The sequence below is a fragment of the Rattus norvegicus genome, chromosome 5 (genome assembly GCF_021556685.1).
Source record: "Rattus norvegicus strain SHRSP/BbbUtx chromosome 5, alternate assembly SHRSP_T2T, whole genome shotgun sequence".
Lineage (NCBI taxonomy): Eukaryota > Metazoa > Chordata > Mammalia > Rodentia > Muridae > Rattus > Rattus norvegicus.
This window is the reverse complement of record NC_141538.1, coordinates 8,449,000-8,470,000: the sequence shown is the minus strand read 5'-3', so window position 1 is coordinate 8,470,000 and position 21,001 is coordinate 8,449,000. Positions and strand designations below refer to the sequence as shown.

Sequence of the window (21,001 nt, the reverse complement as noted above, 5' to 3'; positions counted from 1 at the left end):
TCCCCAGCACCCGAGTTGGACAGCTCACTACTGCATGTAACAATAGCTCTAGAGCTTCCAATACCTTCTGCCTTTCACAATGTCCTATCCTGTACATCTACACATACGCAGATACATATAAATAAAATAAAAACATTTTATTTTTATATTTTATATAATTTTACTTGCCTCTTTATGTAAATGAGTATTTTTCCTGTATGCGGCTGTGAACCGTACTTGTGTGCTTAGTGCAGCATCAGATGCCTACGACTGGAGCTACAGAGGGTTGTGAACCACCTGTGGGCATGCATGGTCCTCTGGGAGAACAGCCAAGGCTCTTAACCATGGAGCCATCTCTCCAGCCACAAGTGTAAATATTGTCTCTGAGCAACTCTACATCCAGAAACTTATTCTAAAGTAGTCACTGGTATAGACTAGTGTTTATCTTCAAGGATAGCAAACCTTACTTTTTATTTCACTAGAAAAGATCACCCAATATCAAACTGCAGGAAAAAGTCAGACTGGCTTCAGCTTTATTTCGACCAAACGTCCAGTGAATACAACAAAGCGTAGATATTTATTCATTGAGATAAGTATTTACAATGCCAACACTAAGAGCTGAAAGTAAAAATAAATATCTATAATTAGGAAGCAAATGTAGATAGTCTATTAAGAGGAATTAAGTTAAAAAAAAAAAAACCCAGGGAGTTCTTTCTGGTAACTGTTACTGCTAAAGCTAAGTTGACATTCCCAGGTGCACTAAGTCCTGACTGTACTGAGAAAAGAAGTAAATTTGATGTATCCACACTTTCTCCTTCCTCTTCTACTGTTTTTTTTTAATGAAATTCTATTGAGCCCAAAGTGTACAACACAATAGTACAAGATATATACATAGGAAAACTCTTTATTGTAGGTTAGCTGAATGTAGACAAGAGTGAAGTGATTAGGGCGGAGCCTGGGTTCTTCTAAAAATTGGAAAGGTCACCCATTAATAAATATACCTGCCTTGGAATTGTTATAGTGTAAGCAAGAAATGTTATATGAATATATATATGAATCTGTATGCTCCAATAGCTGGCAAATTGTTAAAACAAGTGACTGTCTTTTTCTTTTTTCTTTTCTTCTTCTTCTTTTCAATATATGGCCATCTTACTATGTAGCCCAGGATGGTCACAAACTCACTCCTACTCAGTCTCTCAGATACTGGGATGATGGGCATGCACTGCTGTGCCCTCCTCAGCAGTTATTGAAATAGTTCACTGAGAATGGGACTGACAGTGGGTCGGATGTTGAAGTCCTGACAAAGGAAAGGGGACTTAATGGTGACTGAGGCTGTAAACTTGACCAAGATGATATATATATATATATATATATATATATATATATATATATATATATATATATATATATATTTCGAAGAGATTGAACTGGCGAGAAGGTTAACAGGCATTGAGGAACACCATCTTGCATAAAGCAAGAATAAAGAGGGACCCGATGGACAGTCACAACCTAGAACCAAGCAGTTCTGGAGATGAAAAGTTAAGAACTATCTATTTTCAGATGAAATCAAGGCCAGGAGCTTTACTAGGCTGGCAAGGGGGGAGGGTGAGAAAGGCAAAAGCCAGATGATGCTTTAAGATCTTCTGGGTGTAGAGATGAGGAATGGGCAAAGGATGAGGGTCTAGAGAGACAGCCTGGCCCAGAGCACCTCGGAGACAAGGGACCAAGAGGTAGCAGAGAAAGACATTAATACTCAATGCTCAGGGCTGGAGACATGGTTCAGCAGTTAAGAGCACTGGCTGCTCTTCCAGAGGTCCTGAGTTCAAATCCCAGCTACCACATGGTGGCTCACAGCTATCTACACTGCTATTTGATGCCTTCTTCTGGTGTGCAGGTGAACTGGCAGATGGAGCACTCATTTTCATAAAATAAAACTTTAAAAAAGAAAACTTTATGCTCAAACTCCTATGAAATGATTGCCAGCCAACGGCTCAGTGAGGCTTCAGACCCCACAAAGACAAGCTCTAGAGTACAGTGAACCTAGATTTCAGTTTTGACTTTGTTCTCTGATAGTTATATAATCCTTAGGCCATGTTTCTCACTCTCATAAGTGGACAAAGACTGAACTTTTAAAATCCTTTTAAGTGTCCAGTGGTGAGAAGCATGCGCAATAAGCACTCTGCAAACAGAAACCATGATTTATTTTTAAATAATAAACATACTTTACCACAGCCTGCTGATGAAAAGGTAACTCAAACCTTGCATAATGGTGCTCTTATAATCGGGAAGTAATGGGAAGAGGTCAGCTCAGCTACACAGTGAGTTTAAGGCTAGCCTGGGCAACATGAGACTCTCACACCCCTTCCCCCAAAAGAAAATGCAAATCAATACCAAAAAATCAAAGCAAATTTTCTGTCAAAAATTTTAATGTACATACACCTGACCCAGAGGTTCTGTTTTTCCTGTACAAAGGAGGAAGGGGGTTGGGGGGGGGAGCACATATGCCATAGCATACATGTGGAGGTCAGAGGGCAACCCTGTGGAGTTGGTTCTCACTTCCTTCCTTTATGTGAGTTCTGGAATTGAAGCAAGGCATCTGTGCTGCAAATGCCCAGCATTCATGAGCTGAGCCATTTCCCAGCCCCCACCCCTAACCCATCACTTCTGTTTCAAGGGCTTTATTCTACAGAACTGTTGTTTCCTCATGCAAGAATGTTCATCGTTGGGGAGCTGCGATAGCGATCAGGATGGAAAGTGAATAAATTAAAAAAAATACTGTTGATTGTTGTAAAATATTTGTAAAATGGAACACCTGGACCCAATATCAATTAGAAATATACAGGTTATATCACCTGTGGCCAAAATAACAGGGGAAAACTGTGGAAGGAAAGAAAGCACTGGATGTATTTAGTAAAGGAAATAAGTAGAAAATAAGCCTGAGTCTCAGGGCTGAGTCAGTGAAATCCACCAATGTGTAATTTTAAAACAATGTTTTTTGAAAGGGTAACAACAAAAGTTTTACGAAACATTATCCTAACATTTAATTAATACATGTAATATGTAACATTACATATGCATACTCGCAGACAGACAAGCCAAGGCCTGAGATTCTTTTGCTCCAGGAACATTATAGCCTAAGACTGTTTGTCAAGTTGTTTGCATTTGTCCCTATGGTTTCCCTGGCGTTTACGACTCCAAAGGGGCTATATGACCAGTATGGATGACCAGCACATAAAGCAGTCTACGTGACCAGCACAATTATTTCCTCGTACTTTTAGATTATAATGAAAATAAAAACTATACCCCAAAATATGGTCACATCAGGAAAAATACAAAAGAGAATTGGCAACATATGGAGTTCTGATCCATATAGTTGAGACTGCTGGAGAAAGGGGGCCACATGGTAGTCCAAGAAAGTAAACACATCTCTGCACTCAACCTCAGGGTTAAGCTTTAGGAGAGGTGCAGACTGAACTTGTAAAGCTGTTGTGTCCAGTAAACGCAAGGGTCCTTTGCTTGTACAGAACCTAAGAGGTGTGAAAAGAATATTCACGGTTTTATCCTCATTTGCTGCCACCTGATCCCACAAATTGGTGCCGGCTTATGTCCTCTTGCCCAAGCCATGATGTTGAAGCGCCTTGAGCGCAGCTTTGGAGTGTCCCGCGTAGCTCTCTAGACATCAGTTTCCCCTTCTTGAGGAGAGCCCTTCCTGCCTCCAGCCTGGAGCCCCGGCTCCCCTCACTCACCGTCCCCGCAGCTGTACAGAGGAGATGGGCTTCTTCAGGTGCCGGACCCACGGCACCAAGGAGGACGTCTCGGCCAGCGGGGGCAGCGGGCAGCGCGGGAGCCAGCGGTGGCCGTGGGTGGACGCGAGCTCTCGGCCGAGGCTGGCCGCGTCTCCGGGCTGTCCACCGCGGCGGGGCCGGGCGGCCGGCAGCCTTCTCGCACTGGCACCACTCTCAGGGCGAGCATGCTCGGCGGCCGGCAGCCCGGCGATGCTCCAGGCACAGCCGCCGCTCAGCACGGCCGGGGCCAGCCAGGGCCAGTGAGCGCTCGGAGCTGCGGCCCAGCCTGGCCGGTGCGCCGTTGGTTGCTAGGCGCCCGTAGCCTGGGGCCGCCCGGCTGAGCTAAGCAGGTACAGCAGCAAAGGGCCTGGCATGAGGATAGTGGGCCAGGGTGGATGCTGGAATGGCTGAGAGAACGGAGAAGGAACCCGGTCAGGGTATGGAGCCAGGGTGGATGCCCAGATGGTTAGAAGACCGCTTACACTATTCCTGATTTTGGGTCATTTCTGAGAGGGGAGCTATGCAAAAAACGAGGGCTGTCTGACAGCTGTCCTGATAGTCTTCCAAGCGTAGAGGTGAGAATGGGCAGTTGGACAAGGAGGGGAGTTTGTCTACCCAGGCCACTGGTACATCAGCTGGTGTCAGTCTCATTTTTCATATTCAACGTAATTAGATTGTTTCAAGTATTTTGTGAAAAGCGGGTCCCCTCCCTACCTTGGAAATCTAGCAGCTGCACCTACTTAGTAAGGTCTCACCATCACTGTGCCTCACACTGCTTGACACAGAAAACACCAGTGCTGAAGTTCCCCGGTTAAGAAAGCCAATTCAGATTAGACCCAGGCTGTAATGCCAGGGTAGAGAAAGCTAACCCCTCACGTAGAACTGGAGCCGGTGGAGCGGGGCGGGGCGGGGGGCGGGGCATCTAGACCTTTGGTGGAGTGTTTTCCTAACGTGCCTCAGGGCTTGGGTTTTTTAGTGCTTATCATCACACAAAGAGCACACGGTGTAGAGGCAGGAGGGTCAATTCAAGGTCATTACAGTAAGTTCAAGGCTAGTCTAGGAAGCACGAGATCCTGCCTCCAATAAAAACGCACATATGTATACTTTATATAACAAAGAATTCATGAAAAAGTAAGGCTAAAGAAACATATTTAGGATTGGGTTTGCATACTAGCAGACCTTAAGACAAGGGTGGAAATTAGGAGAAAATATGTCTCAAGCCCATCTCAAAACCAGCTATAAATTCAGTTCTGGGTTGCATAGTGGAGAACCACACAGAAGAGATTATATGGATTAAACAGTATACCAGAATTCAAACACTTACGATTGAAATGTCTTCTTGTAGCCCTCTTGGCTCCTGTACACTACAGATCCTGCCTCTCTGCACTGTTCTTCTTCTGCATCTCTAAAACTCTATCTTATTTTTCTTCTTTTTTTTCTTAAAGTTCTACTGCTGAGAAATTGAAGATCAAGGTGAAGAAGACATGGTCAGTGTTTGGTGAGGGTACGATATTTTCTTTCAAAAAGATTCTGCAACACTGCATCCCTCCAGAAAGACAAATGCCACATGGAGAAGGGTAAAGAGACCTGCTCTATTGCCCCGTCAATTTATAAGGCACTGATCCTACCCATGAGAATGAAGCTCTTTTTTTATGACTTTTTAATTATTTATTTTATTTATTTACATCTCAAATATTGCCCTCCTCCTGGTCCCCCCTCACAGAGTTTTTCTCTCCCCCATCTCCACTTACCTTCTCCTCTGAGAGGGTGCCCTCCCCCTTGAGTATCCCCCTAGCCTGGGGGCATGAAGCCTCTACAAGATCAGGCATATCCCCTCCCACTGAGAACAAGGCAGCCCTCCTCTACACATGTGCGGGGGCCGTGGACCAGTTCATGTATGCTCTATGGTTGGTGACCTCATCTAAAGCTCCCCAGGGTCCTGGTTATTAGATACTGTTGGTCTTCCTATGGAGTTGCTATCCCCTACAGTTCCTTCAATTCTTCACCTAACTCTTCCACAGTGGTCACTGATGTCCTTCCAATGCTTGGCTGTGAGTTTCTGCATCTGTCTCATCTATCTTAGCCATGCTAAGCTCCTGTCTTCAAGCACAACATAGCATCAGTAATAGTGTAAGGGATTGGTGCCTTACACTATAGTGATGGGATAGGCCTCAGTCTCTCTATGATATAAGATTTTCTGACTGTAAAGTTAGAATAATAAAAATAACTACAAAATCAATTCAACAAAGAAAATTTTGTCTATATTAGACCATACATGCAATTGTCATTATTCTCCACATTTAAAGAATATTTGGAATCGGTTGACATGATAGTGAAGAATCTGTTGGCAAAGGAAGTTATGTCAAAACAAACAAATATTTTAGGAAAACAAATATTTATCATTGGCCAAAGTGCTAAGACTAAATGATTGCTGAATGTTCATCATTTTTTAAAATTTTTTATCAGATATATTTCTTTACTTAAATTTTAAATGTTATTCCCCTTCCTGGTTTCCTGCCTGTCCCTAAGCCTCCCATCCCCTCCCCTCCCCCTCCCCCATACGGGTATTCCCCCCATACATCCCCCTTACATTCTCCCCATATTCCCCTGCACTGGGGGCCCGACCTTGACAGGATCAAGGGCTTCCCCTTCCACTGATGCCCCAACAAGGCTATTCTCTGCTACATATGCAGTTGGAGACTTTGGTCAGTCCATGTATAGTCTTTCAGTAGTGGTTTAGTCCCTGGAAGCTCTGGTTGGTTGGCATTTGTTGTTTTTATGGGGTTGCAAACTCCAACTCTTTCAATATTTCCTCTAATTCCCCCCAAGGAGGTCCTGTTCTCAGTTCAGTGCTTTGCTGCTAGCATTGACCTCTGTATTAGACATGCTCTGGATGGGTCTCTCAGATCTATATCCAGTCCCTTTCAGCATGCACTTTTTAGCTTCATCAATCTTACCTAGTTTTGGTGGCTGTACATAGATATATATGGGCCACATGTGAGTCAGGCTCTGAATGGCTATTCCTTGAGTCTCTGCTCTAAACTTTGCTTCCATATTCCTTCCTATGGATATTTTCTTTCCCTTTTAAGGAGTGGAAGCATCCACATTTTGGTCATCCTTCTTCTTGAGCTTCCTGTGGTTTGTATCTTGGGTAATTCAAACTTTTTGGCTAATATCCATTTATCAATGAGTACATACCAAGTGTGTTTTTCTGTGATTGAGTAACCTCACTCAGGATAATATTTTCTAGTTCATTCCATTTGCCTATGAATTTCATAAAGTCACTGTTTTTGATAGTTGAGTAATATTCCATTGTGTAGATGTACCACATTTTCTGTATCCATTCCTCTGTTGAAGGGCATCTGGGTTCTTTCCAGGTTCTGGCTATTATAAATAAGGCTGCTATGAACATAGTGGAGCATGTCTTTGTTGTATGTTGGAGCATCTTTTGGGTATATGCCCAAGAGAGGTATAGCTGGGTCCTCAGGTAGTTCAATGTCCAATTTTCTGAGGAACCTCCAGAGAGGATGAAGCTCTTAATGTAATCACAACCAATCTCATTGGACCTTTAAATGTTAAATTGAGCATTAAGTTTCAGAATGAACACAAACATTTGAAACAAAGTGGGAACCAATTCTAGAAAATATAGCTCGGACTACTTGCCAGGACAACAGTCAGGGAGGCTACTATAATCTACTGTTAACCGTCTTTCCTTAAACTGTTTTTGTTGTTACTGGTTTTGGTATTTTGAGACAAGGTTTCACAGTGTAACCTTGGCTGTTCTTAGAACTCATCCTATAGAGGAGGCTGGCCTGGAACTCAGAGATTTCTCCTGTCTCTGCAGGAGCTAGGATTAAAGGCATGCACGAACTCCAACCTCAGGCTAGGAAGAGCAACAAAGTTTCAGGTGTGAGAAATGCTCCAAGTTATTTTAAGCTATATTATGACTATCTAGGTTTGGATAGAGGGTACCCAGTGTTTCAGACACAAGATTACAATTGACAAGGTAGTTTGGGAGTAAGTAAAAATTCAGTGTCCCCTGTGAAATTCCCATGCCCCAAATCCTGGAGCCCGTGTGAACATGTAGAATGAGATCGCAGATGTGTTTGAATTAGGTTGGAGAAATCATGGTGTATTCCAGTGGTCCAATGTCACAGGGGATCTTAAGGAAAGTAGGGTCGAAGGAAATGGCCCAGTAGGTAAAGACTGGGACCTTCGTAAATACAAAACAAAGGCAACTTTAATTTTTAAAATTTTACATGTATGGGTGGTTTGTCTATCCATGTACTACATACATGCTTGGAAGACTTCTAGAGGTACCAAGACTCTAGTAGTTACAGATGGATGTGAGCTATCATGGACACTGAGAATGTCTTCTGGAAACACAGCTAGTGCTCTTCTGTCCCCTTTGTTTTTAAATGAAAACAAAGGTGGGTCCGTTTTATAGGCATCTTGTTTTCCCTCAGAAGGATCATAGGTAGGCCTGACACCTTGACAAGACCCAGTGAAACCAATGCTGAGCTCCTGATTTCCAGACCAGTTTCTCCATGTTCAACAAACAAGAGCCTAAGTTTCTATGTTTGACTTTGACTGTTAAGACTAGCTAATCTTGTGTCCAAGCTATATTAACAAGTAACTTTAGATAGCCAGAAACTTAACTTTCATTATTATCTGTAGCAATCCTATTTTTCTGCCTATCTTCCCACCCGATAGATGAGAGTTTGACCTCTACCATCAACTCCACCCCTCCCCATGAGAGTACCCGCAAAGGAATGCCATTCTTGCCTTCCTTCTTCCCAGGCATTCCTACATAAATAACTACCTATGCTTATCTTGCTCAAAGGCTTCTAATTTTGGGGAGAAATCCATGGACTCTTAAAAGCACACCATGAATGGTAGCAGGTTTTGTGAAATAAAAACATCTTGGCTGCAAATGGTGGTACACACCTAAGACAACACTTAGAAAACTTTAATTAAAAGCAAGTCTGGACTACATGAGTTCCAGGAAAGGGTTATCTAAGACCCTGTTGAAACATACAGCCCCTTACACTGATAAAGACCACCAAATTGTATTAATTTCTCCAGGGCAGCACCTATACAGCACTACCCCCCCCAAACCTGAAAGGCTCCAGCAACTGAGCTGTCTACACTTCAAGGCAGTGGACATGTAGCTCCTTAGGAGATGCCTTAGAGGTCAAGAGTGTACTGTTCCTGCAGAGGACTCAAGTTCAGTTCTCAGAGCCACCATGTTGCTCACAATGAGCCTGCACCATTTTTCTTCCCTTTTTGTCCTTTGATCTCACTATGTAGCATGGAATTCAGAGATTCACTTTCATCTAGAGCGCTGGGATTAAAGGTGCACACCACCATTAATGTGTTTTTTACTAAGTATCTGGATTCCTCTCCACAACTCAGACTCAATTACCTAAATTACCTAGGAGGACCATTAATAAAAATTAATTCCTAACATGTGACAAGAACTTTTCACCAGCAGTACCAAGTCATTTACTTGACATTGCATTCAAAACTTTTGGCATAATTAAAACAAAAAATACATTTACTGTTCTATGTCTCCTTCTGAGGTGAGCAGTTAGTCATTGATGGGGGAGTGAATCATATCTTACTGGTATAAACCATTGGTAACCTGGCCTTTATCAGGTTAAGGCCCACATACCTATGTTCATGTAAGTAACCTAACTAAATGCAGTGGGTTTTAGTGGGACAGGATGGGAAGACTTATGTTTAAAACAAAACACCCAAACTTTTAGGTTTTGGTCCATTTCTTTTCAACTGCTTAAAATGCTATATGATAATACAAAATTTATTTAAAATATACATTAAAAGGTACTTGTAATGCATAAGGACTAGAGATTGCTCAGCAGTGAAGAGCAGTGAGTTTCAATGCCCACACGGTAGCTCACTCAATCAGCAACCTCAGTCCCCTTAGCATGTGGCACATAGACACATGCAGGCAAATCATCCATACACATAAAAATAAAAACTAAAGATGGGACAGAAAAAAAACGCATTCATGTATAGGTGTGGCCACAAGTCCAAGTCTGAGACATGGAACTTCAGCAGCAAATCTAGCACACCAAACTTTCACAATTTTCCTAGAAATCATAAGTACTTATGAAGAATTTAACTCTTCTCAGAGAAAAGCCTTTAACATTTCTTTCACAAACCATAAACTGGAACTTTATACATCACAGGCTGACTGAACTCTCCAAGACTAGCTGCCACAGTGGTAGACAGGCCAAAGGCAGGTCAACAAAGACTCCAACACATTTCAATTTGCCAAGCTGTGACTGTTTATTAACCGACCAGATTATAAAAATACCACGGGCAATACCTGAAAGGGAAAAACACACACGTTAGAGTCGGCCCTCCAAGCTACGAGTCAGCATCAGTTGTAAAGGAGCATGCTTTCACTGAAGACAGATTTCTCCCAAACTACAACTCAATGATACACCCAACCAAGTATTCCACAGAAAAGCCTTCAAGCAAAGGTCTCGAGTTCCAAGCCAGGTTAATCTACAGTTTTTCGATTGCCAGAAATATGTAGAGATTCTGTCTCCAAAAACAAACAAACAAACAAACAACCGCCCACCTAATTTTCTCACCTTAGTTCATCCGTCTAATAAGCCTGTTTATCTGGTCTTCCCTGTTGCCAGCGTCTCCACCTTCTACAAAGTGAGTTGTCTTTTTCTTCATTCCACCTCGTGGGGAAGACAGTTTGAAGGGCCACAGGAAGTTATTTGCTTCCTTAAAGCGTTTTCCAACTGTATAGATCTCATGAATTAGATCCTCCATGCAGATGATGCCAAATTTACCTGAAAAAAAAAATGAGCCCAAGATCAAGTTTTTTTTCTTTTTTTTTTTTTGTTTATTTCTTTTTTTTGATTCTGACTTAGAGGCGTTCAGTCATAATCCCACAGATGGTAGCTTCGCCCCATTGGCTCCTCAGCCAAGCACATACACCAAATGTCTGAACCTGCGGTTCCTCTCGTACTGAGCAGGATTACCATGGCAACAACACATCAAGATCAAGTTTTTTAAAATATTCCAGACACAATGAGAACTTAACCATCACGCAGGCATTAAAGAAAGAAAGACAGACAGACAGACACACACAGGTGTGGTGGCACAGGCCTTTAATCCTATCAGGTGGGAGGGAACCTGAATTCCAGGTCAGACACAGAGAAAATGTCTCAAACTTAAGACATGTAAAGATTTGTCCTAAGTGAGACCAGGTTGGAAACAACGGCTCAGGAGATGGAGGTGCACGAGAATGACTGACGCCAGGAGTTCAGACCCAACACCCAACCTAAGAAATGGTGGGACCCCTGCACAGGAACAGTTCAGACAGCCAGGTTGAAATGCAACCCTGAGCTTCAGGGGGAACCTAGCCCCACAGTGTAGTGGGGTGATTAAGGAAGACCTTTTTTGGGTGGTCACCCACATGCATACAAAATAAAAATAAATTTGTTTAGTGTGGCCAGAAAACATGACCTTGGCCTAGTATCAATCCCCCCGCCCAAAGCATAACCTACCAAGAGATCGAGCAACCAAGGAGTTATCTGTCAAGGCAATGCGCTTTTTATTGATTTTGCCATAGCCTCGTTTGTAGATGAGCTCGTTTACTGACTTCAGGTTGGGGTACCCCCATGCAATGTAGGGCTCCACGATCCTCAGCATGTTCACTGAAGCCTTGTTGAGCTTCACAAAGGTGCCATTGAAGATCTGCCGGAGACGGAGCAGCTGCAGCACCTTGCGCACCTTTGGGCTCACTCCATTGATACTGTCACAAAGAGACCAAAACGACCCAGTAAGAGATAACCAAGTCCCCACAGCCGGTCTCCTCTATCACTACTGCCAGCTTGCCTCCTCTTACCTCTTGATTCCTGACTCAATGTTTACTTCTATAGACATCTTTGCTGCAATACTATGTTGTATTTCAAGCTCTTAGACAACTGCAGGACACTGATACCATGCGGTCAGAGCAGGCAGCTTAGGCACAGGCCCCACAAGCAAGCCCCCCAGTGATTTCTGCCCCCTCCCCAACTGCAGCCACACTAGTCAATGCCTCCGCACCACTACTCCCAGAACACCATGCCAAGTGAACTCACCCTCGGATTCTGATGACAAAGGCCAATTTTGGTTCTGCGGGCACATAGAAGTTGCCAGCTTTCCTCGCCATCCTAGCCATGCGAATCTCAGTCCGGTACATCTGTCTGTACTCCTTGTGATAGTGCTTTGCCTTCTCATAGATGAGCTTCCTCCTTGCCTTTCGCAGCTGAAAACCAAAATGGCCAGTTATTCATAATCCTTCGCTCTGAAACAGCCGCAGTATCAGCTCTATACAACCGCCCTGCCACCAGGAAGCTCCTTTCTCTCCAGCAGCCAGACACGCATTTCTAGCAGTATTATTAAACTTACTCCGATCCCAGCCCTAACCTAAGGAGCTCCCTGGCCCACTAAGGGCCTCCAGAGTTTACTTACTGTCTTCAGGGCAAACTTCTTCCTCAGGCGCTTGACCTTCAACTCTGCGAAATTCCTTCGCTTTTTCTTAAGGGTTTCTGGCACCGCAGGAACCTTTTTCTTCTTAAGGGTTCCTGGCGCAGCGGCAACCTTCTTTTTCTTCTCTCTGTCATTAGCAGAGGACATTGTTAATAGGTGAAGTACCACACAAACTAGGTGCTCAGTACTGTAGCCAAAACTGTCACCCACTCTAACCAGCAGATCCCGCATGCTCTACTGCAGATGCAGAGTTCACCGCCCACAGCCTTCACCTCACACACACATCAGCTTAAGGGTAAACACGTATGACATGAAATGAATGAGACTTCTGCTTATTCCAGGTCCTCAGTCCTGGCCTACAAGTTGCTGGTACTACAAGTTGCTAAGCCACGCTGACGAAACTGTTACTACACACTTTTAGTCACACTCAACTGTCCCCGTTTGCTCCACATGCTGAAGGAGGCAGGTCGGCAGACGGCTAAGATCACTTTAGCTACGAAGCAACTCATTCCGCGGAACACATTCTATCGAAGAATGGATCTCCAGCCAAGTAGCCGGATCCGCAGTTGGCCCTCGGGTTGCTCCTGGTATCGCCCAGGCCTACGCGTGTAGGCCACCCGCTCCCCCTCCTAGTATCACAGCGTCACAAACACCCAGACAGGTAGGCAGTGGTTCGGGGTACACTCAGATACAGGAAAAGTGAGACACAATGGCTCTAGTTTCGGGGATGGAGAAGGATTCTTGGAAAGAGGAGAATCGACTTACGGTACAGCCTCCATGGTTCCAGCCGGAAAAAGAGAGGAAGCTGGCGCATGCGCACTGCCCCCTTAAAGGTCCGAGAGCGCGAAGCCCCACGCCTGATAGCTGTCCTGAGATAAGCCTGAAAATAATCTAGAATTGAGAGCTCACTTCGTAGGCGCAAAATTAACAGCTTGTCTTAGTCACGGCCAGTCAACTTTACGGTAAAACTCATGGGAAAACAAATGCACTGAGTAATTTTTTTTTAATGAATACTGCGGGGACACCTTGTCAGCTCTGGGCTTAATTTCCCCAGGTTGCGTTGACAACCTTAAGGTCCAGTTCTGCGGAATCGTTGTACCCAAAAGGCACGTTCATGCATGTAAACTACAAGTCCCAGCATGCATCACTCCATAACCCTCGGGGCTGGAGGGCGACGTTGACCCGCACTCTGGACAGCCTTCGCGGCGGTGATTCCCCTTAGGCTCATTAGAGTCCAAGGCTTCACATCCCCGGCGGCTAGCTGAGATTTGAAATCACTGTCGGTCACTTTCTTGGGTTCTCTGCGGCCCGTGCCCACGCAGCCCTGCTCCCCCACCTCGGCTGCGCTGCCGAGGTCCTTTTTCGCCGGACTGTGGGGCTGTCTTCCGCAGAGCCTGATCGCCGGCCGCGGAGTCCACAGTCCCTCGGTTGGCGAAAGTGGCGAGACCAGGAAGAGCGACGACCGGACGGTCGGAGGAGGATGGGGGGGTTCTCTGCTGCGGGACCGGGCAGGCACAAGCCACGGCGACCCACAGCAGGGAGCGTGAGCCGCAAAAAGAGGCGCGACGAGGGCGGGAGCTTCGGCCACGGTCGTGGGAGAGGGGCTGCCCGGCGCGGTGGGGCGGCCGGCTGGCGGGCGGGCCGGGAGGGGGGGCTGGGCCGGGGGCGGGGTGCGCCCGGGGGCGGGGAGGGCCGAGCTGAGGGAGGGCCGGTGCCACTGCAGCGGCCGGCGCTTCCCGGCGGTGGGCTATATAGCGCCGAGTGTAGAGCTACCTCAGAGCCGGCTGGGAAAGCTCCGACTCGCGGGCGTAGCTACGCTGCGGAGCCTGGTGCCCGAGTGACAGCGGCACGAGTGCAGGGCACGGGACCGGAGCGGCGCTGGCAGCTCGAGCGGTTGGCAGCCCTCGCGTGCGCCCCGCATTCGCCCCTTCCCGGCCCTGCCCGCACCCTCCCGCAACTTGAGTCAAGTTGACAACTCCCGCGACCCGAGGCATCCGCTTGGCGCACTCCTGCTTTAGGAGGACAGGGAGCCGCTGCAGCAGCGCCGGGGACGTTCGGGCGGCGACGGCTTGGCCATGAGGGCAGCGCGCGTCGCCTAACTCGCGGCTGTCACCGCCGCTGCAGCGGGACCGGACGGCCGGGCGCTGCGGGACAAGCAGGCGGCCGCCAGCAGGAGGCGCCGAGCTGGGAGGCAGCAGCGGCAGGCACAGCCCGTGGCCACTGCGCCGAGCCCGGGCGGGACTGGCCCCGCGCACTTCAGCCCCGCAGCACCTCGGGGGCGGACTCGGGGCGCAGTCTTCGCGTCCGGATCGCGGTGACAAGCGCCCCCGGGGCCAGAAGCTGGGCTGTCTGGCGCGGGGAGGGTGAGGACACGGTGCTGGGCTCGTGCGGGGCCGGGGCGTCGCGATGAACATCGTGGTGGAGTTCTTCCTGGTCACTTTCAAAGTGCTGTGGGCGTTCGTGCTGGCCGCGGCGCGCTGGCTGGTGCGGCCCAAGGAGAAGAGCGTGGCCGGCCAGGTGTGCCTCATCACGGGCGCGGGCAGCGGCCTGGGCCGCCTCTTCGCTCTGGAGTTCGCTCGACGCCGGGCACTGCTGGTTCTCTGGGACATCAACACGCAGAGCAATGAGGAGACCGCAGGCATGGTGCGCCACATCTACCGGGACCTGGAGGCGGCCGACGCCGCTGCTCTGCAAGGTAACTGCCAGTGCATTGTTGGGTCAAACATCTCCCCACCCCAGAGGGTCTGCACTGCCCACTGTCATGGGCAGCCTCGCTCTCCAGGAAAGGAACACCCCACTGGTCTTCTGGAAGGCGAGTGGAATTTGCCCTTTGATAAGAGAGCACGATTTTCTGGGTTAGAAGACTGGAAGCGTGCCAAACACCGGAGATCCTGTTTCTTCATCCCCAAGCTGGGGTTTCCTAAACTCTGCGAGTAGTGTAAGACAGGGGAAACTTGGCTAGCACAGGTTTGGATCCGAAAGCAATTTCTCAGTCGGACTTGCATGTGGCATGGTGGGAAGCTAGAGTCTTTGGGAAGTTGTTTCCACAGTGGAGTGAAGCAGTTATCTGTTTCTGTGAGGTCTGAGCCGCTTAAACTAGGGTGCTATAGATCCCTTCACTATAACTTTAGCTCCTGGAAAATAATGACATTGTTTCCCCAGCCTTAAGTGCTTTAGTAACCAACCCGGAGTAAATGACAGGGCTTCCCATACTCCTGAGTAAGTGCTTCAATGATTTTGGCCTTTTGTAAAATTCTCTCCTGGTCCGGAGGCACCCCAGTCTGCATCTTATGTATTTAACAATTAGTTTGCATCTGAAACTTTTTAAAAGTCTAAGTGGAAATCATGATTCACTATAGATACTGGTCTAGGAAAATTAACAGCTAGATTGAATTGGGCTCCACTTTCCCATATACCTGTCATTTGTTACCAAACTTACCGGAAGCTGTTTTTTTATGTAAGGTTCAAAATGCTACATTTTTAAAGCTAGTTTAGAGAAGCAACAAATTTGGGCGTTTGTGCTTCCTGCCCAACCCTAAAAGAAAGCAATGCTTTAGGGAAGGTATTTTGATTTTGATGCTGTTTGGACTCTAAGGTCTAAACTTCATTTGTGAGATTAATTCTTAGGGGAATCAGTTTAAAATTAAGCCAGTGACCTGCATTCTTTCATTAGAACTGCTCATTCATTTCTTGGCTTTGAATGAGTTCAGATTGTTGCTTACAGTTTGAGCCTTAAAGTGAATTTCTGTTTTGAGGGCAGCACTCTCCCACTGGCTTCCTCCCCACCCCCATCAGCAAGCTGGAATGTGTAATGTGTGCTATTCTCTGGGCTGAGATCAGTTCTTTGCAGGTGTCTAGCTCCAGCAAGTTGATCCCATGTGGTCTACTTGTATTGGACTTGCCACAATTACATGACTTTCCCCTAAGCAAGGTTGTCCAGTAATTCCCAAAGACTTTCAGGGGAGGAAGGCAGCTGTAAGCTGAATTATTGGCAAGCATTACAGTGTTAGAAATTTGAAGCTCACTGTAGTATTTTGCTTTGTATGATTTTTGTCCTACTGTCTCGTGGCTCACTTTCTGCACCCCCTTCTCTCTTGCATTCTCCCCTCATCTGGACTTCCGAGGACAGCTGGGAACGGTGAGGAGGAAATCCTGCCCCCATGTAACTTACAGGTTTTTACCTATACCTGTGATGTGGGGAAGAGAGAGAATGTCTACCTGACAGCTGAAAGGGTCCGCAAGGAGGTTGGTGAGGTCTCGGTCCTGGTCAATAACGCTGGTGTGGTTTCTGGACATCACCTTCTGGAATGTCCTGATGAGCTCATTGAGAGAACCATGATGGTCAACTGCCACGCACACTTCTGGGTAAATACAAATGTCTTTGTTTTTATTCCTAGCCCTCCTCAATGAGAAGACTGGGAAGAGAAGCATGCGCCATCTGTGCCCTCTATACACGGTCCTCGTCTAGTGAGGAGTTCATCCAGTGAGGCGCTACAGTGTTGGCCATGTTAAACTGCTCCCCTTCCTTATCTTAAGAAGGCAGAAATTGACTATGGGAACTAGTTTGAAAGATTGCTGTAACAGTAACAAGAGGGAGTGTAAGCCCTGGCTTTGTTTATTTAGCTTTCTGTTGAGTTTATAAAACCCTGGTTCTTATGAATTCGTAAAGTCAGGGGTTAGGCTTCCAAACTACTGCTCAGCCACATTTAGAAAGTCCCAGACATTCTGCGATCAGCAGCTGTGGCTCCCTGGGAGTGAGTGCTCAGGGCACCCTGGCAGCTACTTATCTCCCCGCCGTCCACACGGTGCAGAACGGCGGGCATCTTGGGCATCTCGGAACACTGTAGGCTTACCCAGGATCTTTGAACAGGGGATTTATGAGGCCTGGTGAGCAGGAACTCAGACTGTGTTTGCCTTTAGCCATTGCAGCTCCTGCAGCACCAGGGATAGGGAGGGTCTTCTGTTCCCACAGGGCTACCGTAACGCCAGCGTTTTAGCTAAATTGTCGATATAGGTGATGTGAAGTTTCCCCCTAATTCTGTGCTTGCAGCATTGATCCAATTTGTACATTTTTCTTTTTCTTTTCCCTGTTCTTATATAGACAGAAAATAATAACAGTAAAGGGGATAAGGAGGAGTGGGGTAGCTCACTCCAGAGTGCTGAGTGTGTGCATGCCTTGGGTTACATTCCTAGCACTAAGGGACAAAGAAAGAGAGAGGGTAGGGAGATAGAATTATACTCCCATAGGCAGAGACCTCTCGTAGAAGTCAACAAAGAACTGTTTCTCTTAAATAGGTCACATTAAACCTCATTAATTTTTTAGCAACTGCTTAAAAACTTAATCTGGCTTCAGAAGTGTTCAGATGTTGCTTATCCAGTATTAGGCCTCTTCTCTGGTTCTTGGTGAAGCTTATCCTAATTTTTATTTGGAAGCACTAGCTTTATATAATTTACTTCCAAGCTTCTAGAAATAAACATGAATAGGCTGAAGTCACTCATCGAGGCATTTTCTTAAATGAAAAGATCACTAAATATAGTGGGACAAGCACTTGCATGTACTAGGTGTGCAGCGTGTGTAAGCAACAGACAAGCTTTCTGCTGCTGAGAACAGTCGTTACGTGTCACAGCACTGACATGACTGAGTGAAGGCAGACAACTTGTCAAGAATACTATATGTTTGTAATTCTGAATAAAAATAGTGGGCCTGGCCATGTGCCTGCGTCAGACATGACCACACCTCCTTACCCTCAGCACTCAGGAGACAGAGGCAACTGGATCCCTATGAGGCAAGGTTAGCCTGGTAACAGTGAATTCCAGGGCTCCAAAACAAACAAGTCGCAGGTAGAGTATGGCTTCCATTTTTCACATGTTGTTGAGCTACCACAGAAATTCTAGTTGATTCTAGTTGACTTGCTAGTCTTAAAAACCTACGCAACTATTGGATGATCAGTATGAGCCAGAGACAGATTTTCTTCCTCAATAACCTTTGACTGAGGTGGTGTGAGATTTCCTAACTGTAAACTTTTCCCCTCACTAAGTTCCCTCCTTTCAGCATCCTGACTGTTCTCTGTGAAATTATTTTGATAACATAAAAATGTAAATATATCCAGGTTTTTAAAGAAGCCATCCAGCCTTCAGTTAAACACCACAGAACAGCAGAAACCTTCTCTAGACATTCTATAAGTGCTGATTCAGTGCTAAGAAGGAAAGCCCACAGCCGCCTGTGAGTGGACACAGGTCGTGCAGGTTCACTGTGGCCGCTTTCTACAGGAAGAGCTCACATCAGCTCCTACTCTGGACCATGCACCAAGGGTGAGCTGCACCTTCCTGCCCTCCTCACTGAGCTCTGAGAAGTTGCTTAACCACACAATTTAGGGAGTTCTTGGAAGCCTGGTTGCTAATGACATCACTTTGTATTAAACTATGGGAGGCTCCTGAATTCTCCAGCTGTTTTTCCCCTAAGCATCTAAACTTAAGATTTTATTTTCAATATTGAGTCAGAAAATTCATTTTAGCATTGGAATTTCTGACTTCTTGCCAAGACTTGAGAAAGCTTTGGAGAAGTTGAGAGTAGCAACTAGAACATAAGAGAAGACTGTTTGCCTCTTTCCGGCAGTTGCTGTAGGGTTAAGTAGCATTGCCAAGCACCACTTGAGCTCACCTCCCCGTCTACTCTTTCTTAGTTGAAGACTAAGTGCTATGTTTTCAAAGATGCCACCTGATCTCACCTTGGCTTCTGTTGTTCTTGTTTCAGAAGAAAATGATCAGTGAGTCTTTCGACTGTGCCTAGGTGGGGAAAAGAAGTTGCCCCATTCAGTTAAAATTGTGGATCTGCTGAGCAGAGAGTACATTCAACTATTTGGATAGATCATCTTGAGACCAACTTTTAAGTAGCAGTCAGTGTCTGTTTTCATAGAATAACAAGTTGTGTGTTGATCCTGACTCAGAGTTCAAGTCATGTTCATTTAGAGTAAACTAGAGTAGCACGTGACTTCCACTCTGGAGGTGCCCTACAGACTCCAGCTACTACTTTTATGGCCCCCTCTTACTGCCCAGAACTCTCTCTTTCTCCCCTCCTTCTCCTCTTAAGGTCTATTTCAAGATGGTGATGTAAGCTTCCCTCCCAACCCGTGCCTTTACTGGTATTCCCGGATTTGGGAACTGTAAGGAGCCTGTCCTCTGGTTCTTGCACATGATAGGTAAATACTTTATTCCTAAGCTACACCATAGCCTCAACCCTTACTTTCCAATGAAGCTACAGTTAAAACTTTTTGTTGTTTGTTTTTTCCATTTCCACTAACTCTTTGTGGTATATTTTGTCCTTTGATGCATAAGAAGTGCTTTTTGGGATAACTATCTACATAGCAAAGTTGATGACAAACTGTCTGGTGACAGTTTGTTATACCCAAACTCCTCCACACATACACACAACACAACACATGTACATGCACATACACATACAACACATACATACATAATGCACATACACACCACACACACACACACACACACATACATACCACACACACACACACATACATACACACACACACACACACCCCACTGGAGCTGTATTCTTAGTTAAGAAATAGTTGATCATATGTGATGAGCTTGTGCTTAAATATTTCGAAGATAACCTATTCAGCAAGCACTCACTTGGGTCCATGCTGTGACTTCTGGAAAGGGAAACATTGTGCTGGACTAAGTCAAGCTGCCAAGACTTCAAGTCAGAGTTGGCTTCCATTCATTATTTGCATATCCCTTTGCACTACCCAAATCTCCTATTCCTCTTGTCCCTGCCCGGTGTACTCGTCTTTCCTTCATGCACTATGCCTACTACTTGGTGTGAAGGTCAGGCTTTTAAAAGAGCTATTGTAGGCCAGTGTGAATCAGACTCAGACTGAATGCATGGCAGCCATCTTTCATTTTCCCTGTGACTCAGGCCTCCAGAAGAGAACCTGTATTGCAGTGGCCATGTCTTTCTGAGCCAAGTGCACTTGGCAGACTCAGAAGGCTTTTCGGCCACCTCTCATATTTGTCACACCCCTCTGGTCAGCATTGACATTAACTTGTAGAGTCATTTTGTGCCTAGCAAATCTTCCAGGAACCTTCTCCTGGTCAACAGTCAGAAAATGAATGATGCGGGGTAGGCTTTAGTGAGCTGTGGAATAAGACCACTGAGGACAAGTGCACATTTGCCTGGAAATCATTTTCTCAAGAAACAAGAACTTGAAAACAAACCTCTATTCTACCAAGTGACAGAGAAGCCAGGCCTGCATACAGTGGCTACGATCTCACACTTCCCCAGAATAATTAGCTCAGCTTTACTTACTGTTTTTCTGGAGCAGGAGTAGAATCTGTTTGTTTCTAAGCCAGAGTTTATCTGTAGGTCCTTTTTGACCAAGGGACTGTGTTTGGCTTTTATCAAAATGGCAAACTGATCCCTGATTGCCCAAAAGAGGAAAGCAAAAGTGTTCAACCCCAGGCCTTTTATGTACAGAAGAAATTCTCCATGGTGAAGGACTGAATCTGTCAGATAGCTAGTCAGTAATTTACTTCTATTGATATGGTAGTCAGACAAGATAATTGGTAGTTAATTAATAGACCACTTAACTTAAAAGGTTTCACAGTTTTAAAATACTAATTACTGAATTCAGCATTTATCTATATCCAAACGTCTAAAGTCTATTTAGTTAAAATCCATCCAAGTAAAGTAA

General features: G+C 45.8%; 3 protein-coding genes across 8 annotated transcripts in view; 1 reads left to right on the top strand and 2 right to left on the bottom strand.

The window, feature by feature from the left end:
* C5h8orf89 (similar to human chromosome 8 open reading frame 89) overlaps positions 1-4,676 on the bottom strand; it is a 22,050-nt gene extending 17,374 nt beyond the window's left edge. The window contains exon 1 of one of the 4 annotated variants that reach the window (XR_015687447.1): positions 3,726-3,808. The gene's annotated coding sequence lies outside the window, so the exon portion shown is untranslated. 4 annotated transcript variants of the gene reach the window in all.
* Positions 4,677-10,051: 5,375 nt separating this feature from the next.
* Positions 10,052-13,064, bottom strand: Rpl7 (ribosomal protein L7). The gene is made up of 6 exons (NM_001100534.1): positions 13,050-13,064; positions 12,267-12,411; positions 11,894-12,060; positions 11,318-11,565; positions 10,388-10,597; positions 10,052-10,116 (listed from the first exon to the last, which is right to left on the bottom strand). Exons 1-5 carry the CDS (start codon positions 13,061-13,063, stop codon positions 10,389-10,391), a joined length of 783 nt encoding a protein of 260 aa, NP_001094004.1. The 5' UTR covers position 13,064; the 3' UTR covers positions 10,052-10,116; position 10,388.
* A 1,612-nt stretch (positions 13,065-14,676) lies between these two features.
* The window catches only part of Rdh10 (retinol dehydrogenase 10), a 28,851-nt gene continuing 22,526 nt past the window's right edge, over positions 14,677-21,001 (top strand). The window contains 2 exon segments of one of the 3 annotated variants that reach the window (NM_181478.2): positions 14,677-14,979; positions 16,414-16,649. In NM_181478.2, coding sequence (NP_852143.1) covers positions 14,691-14,979; positions 16,414-16,649 — 525 coding nt within the window. In that variant the 5' untranslated portion in view covers positions 14,677-14,690. 3 annotated transcript variants of the gene reach the window in all.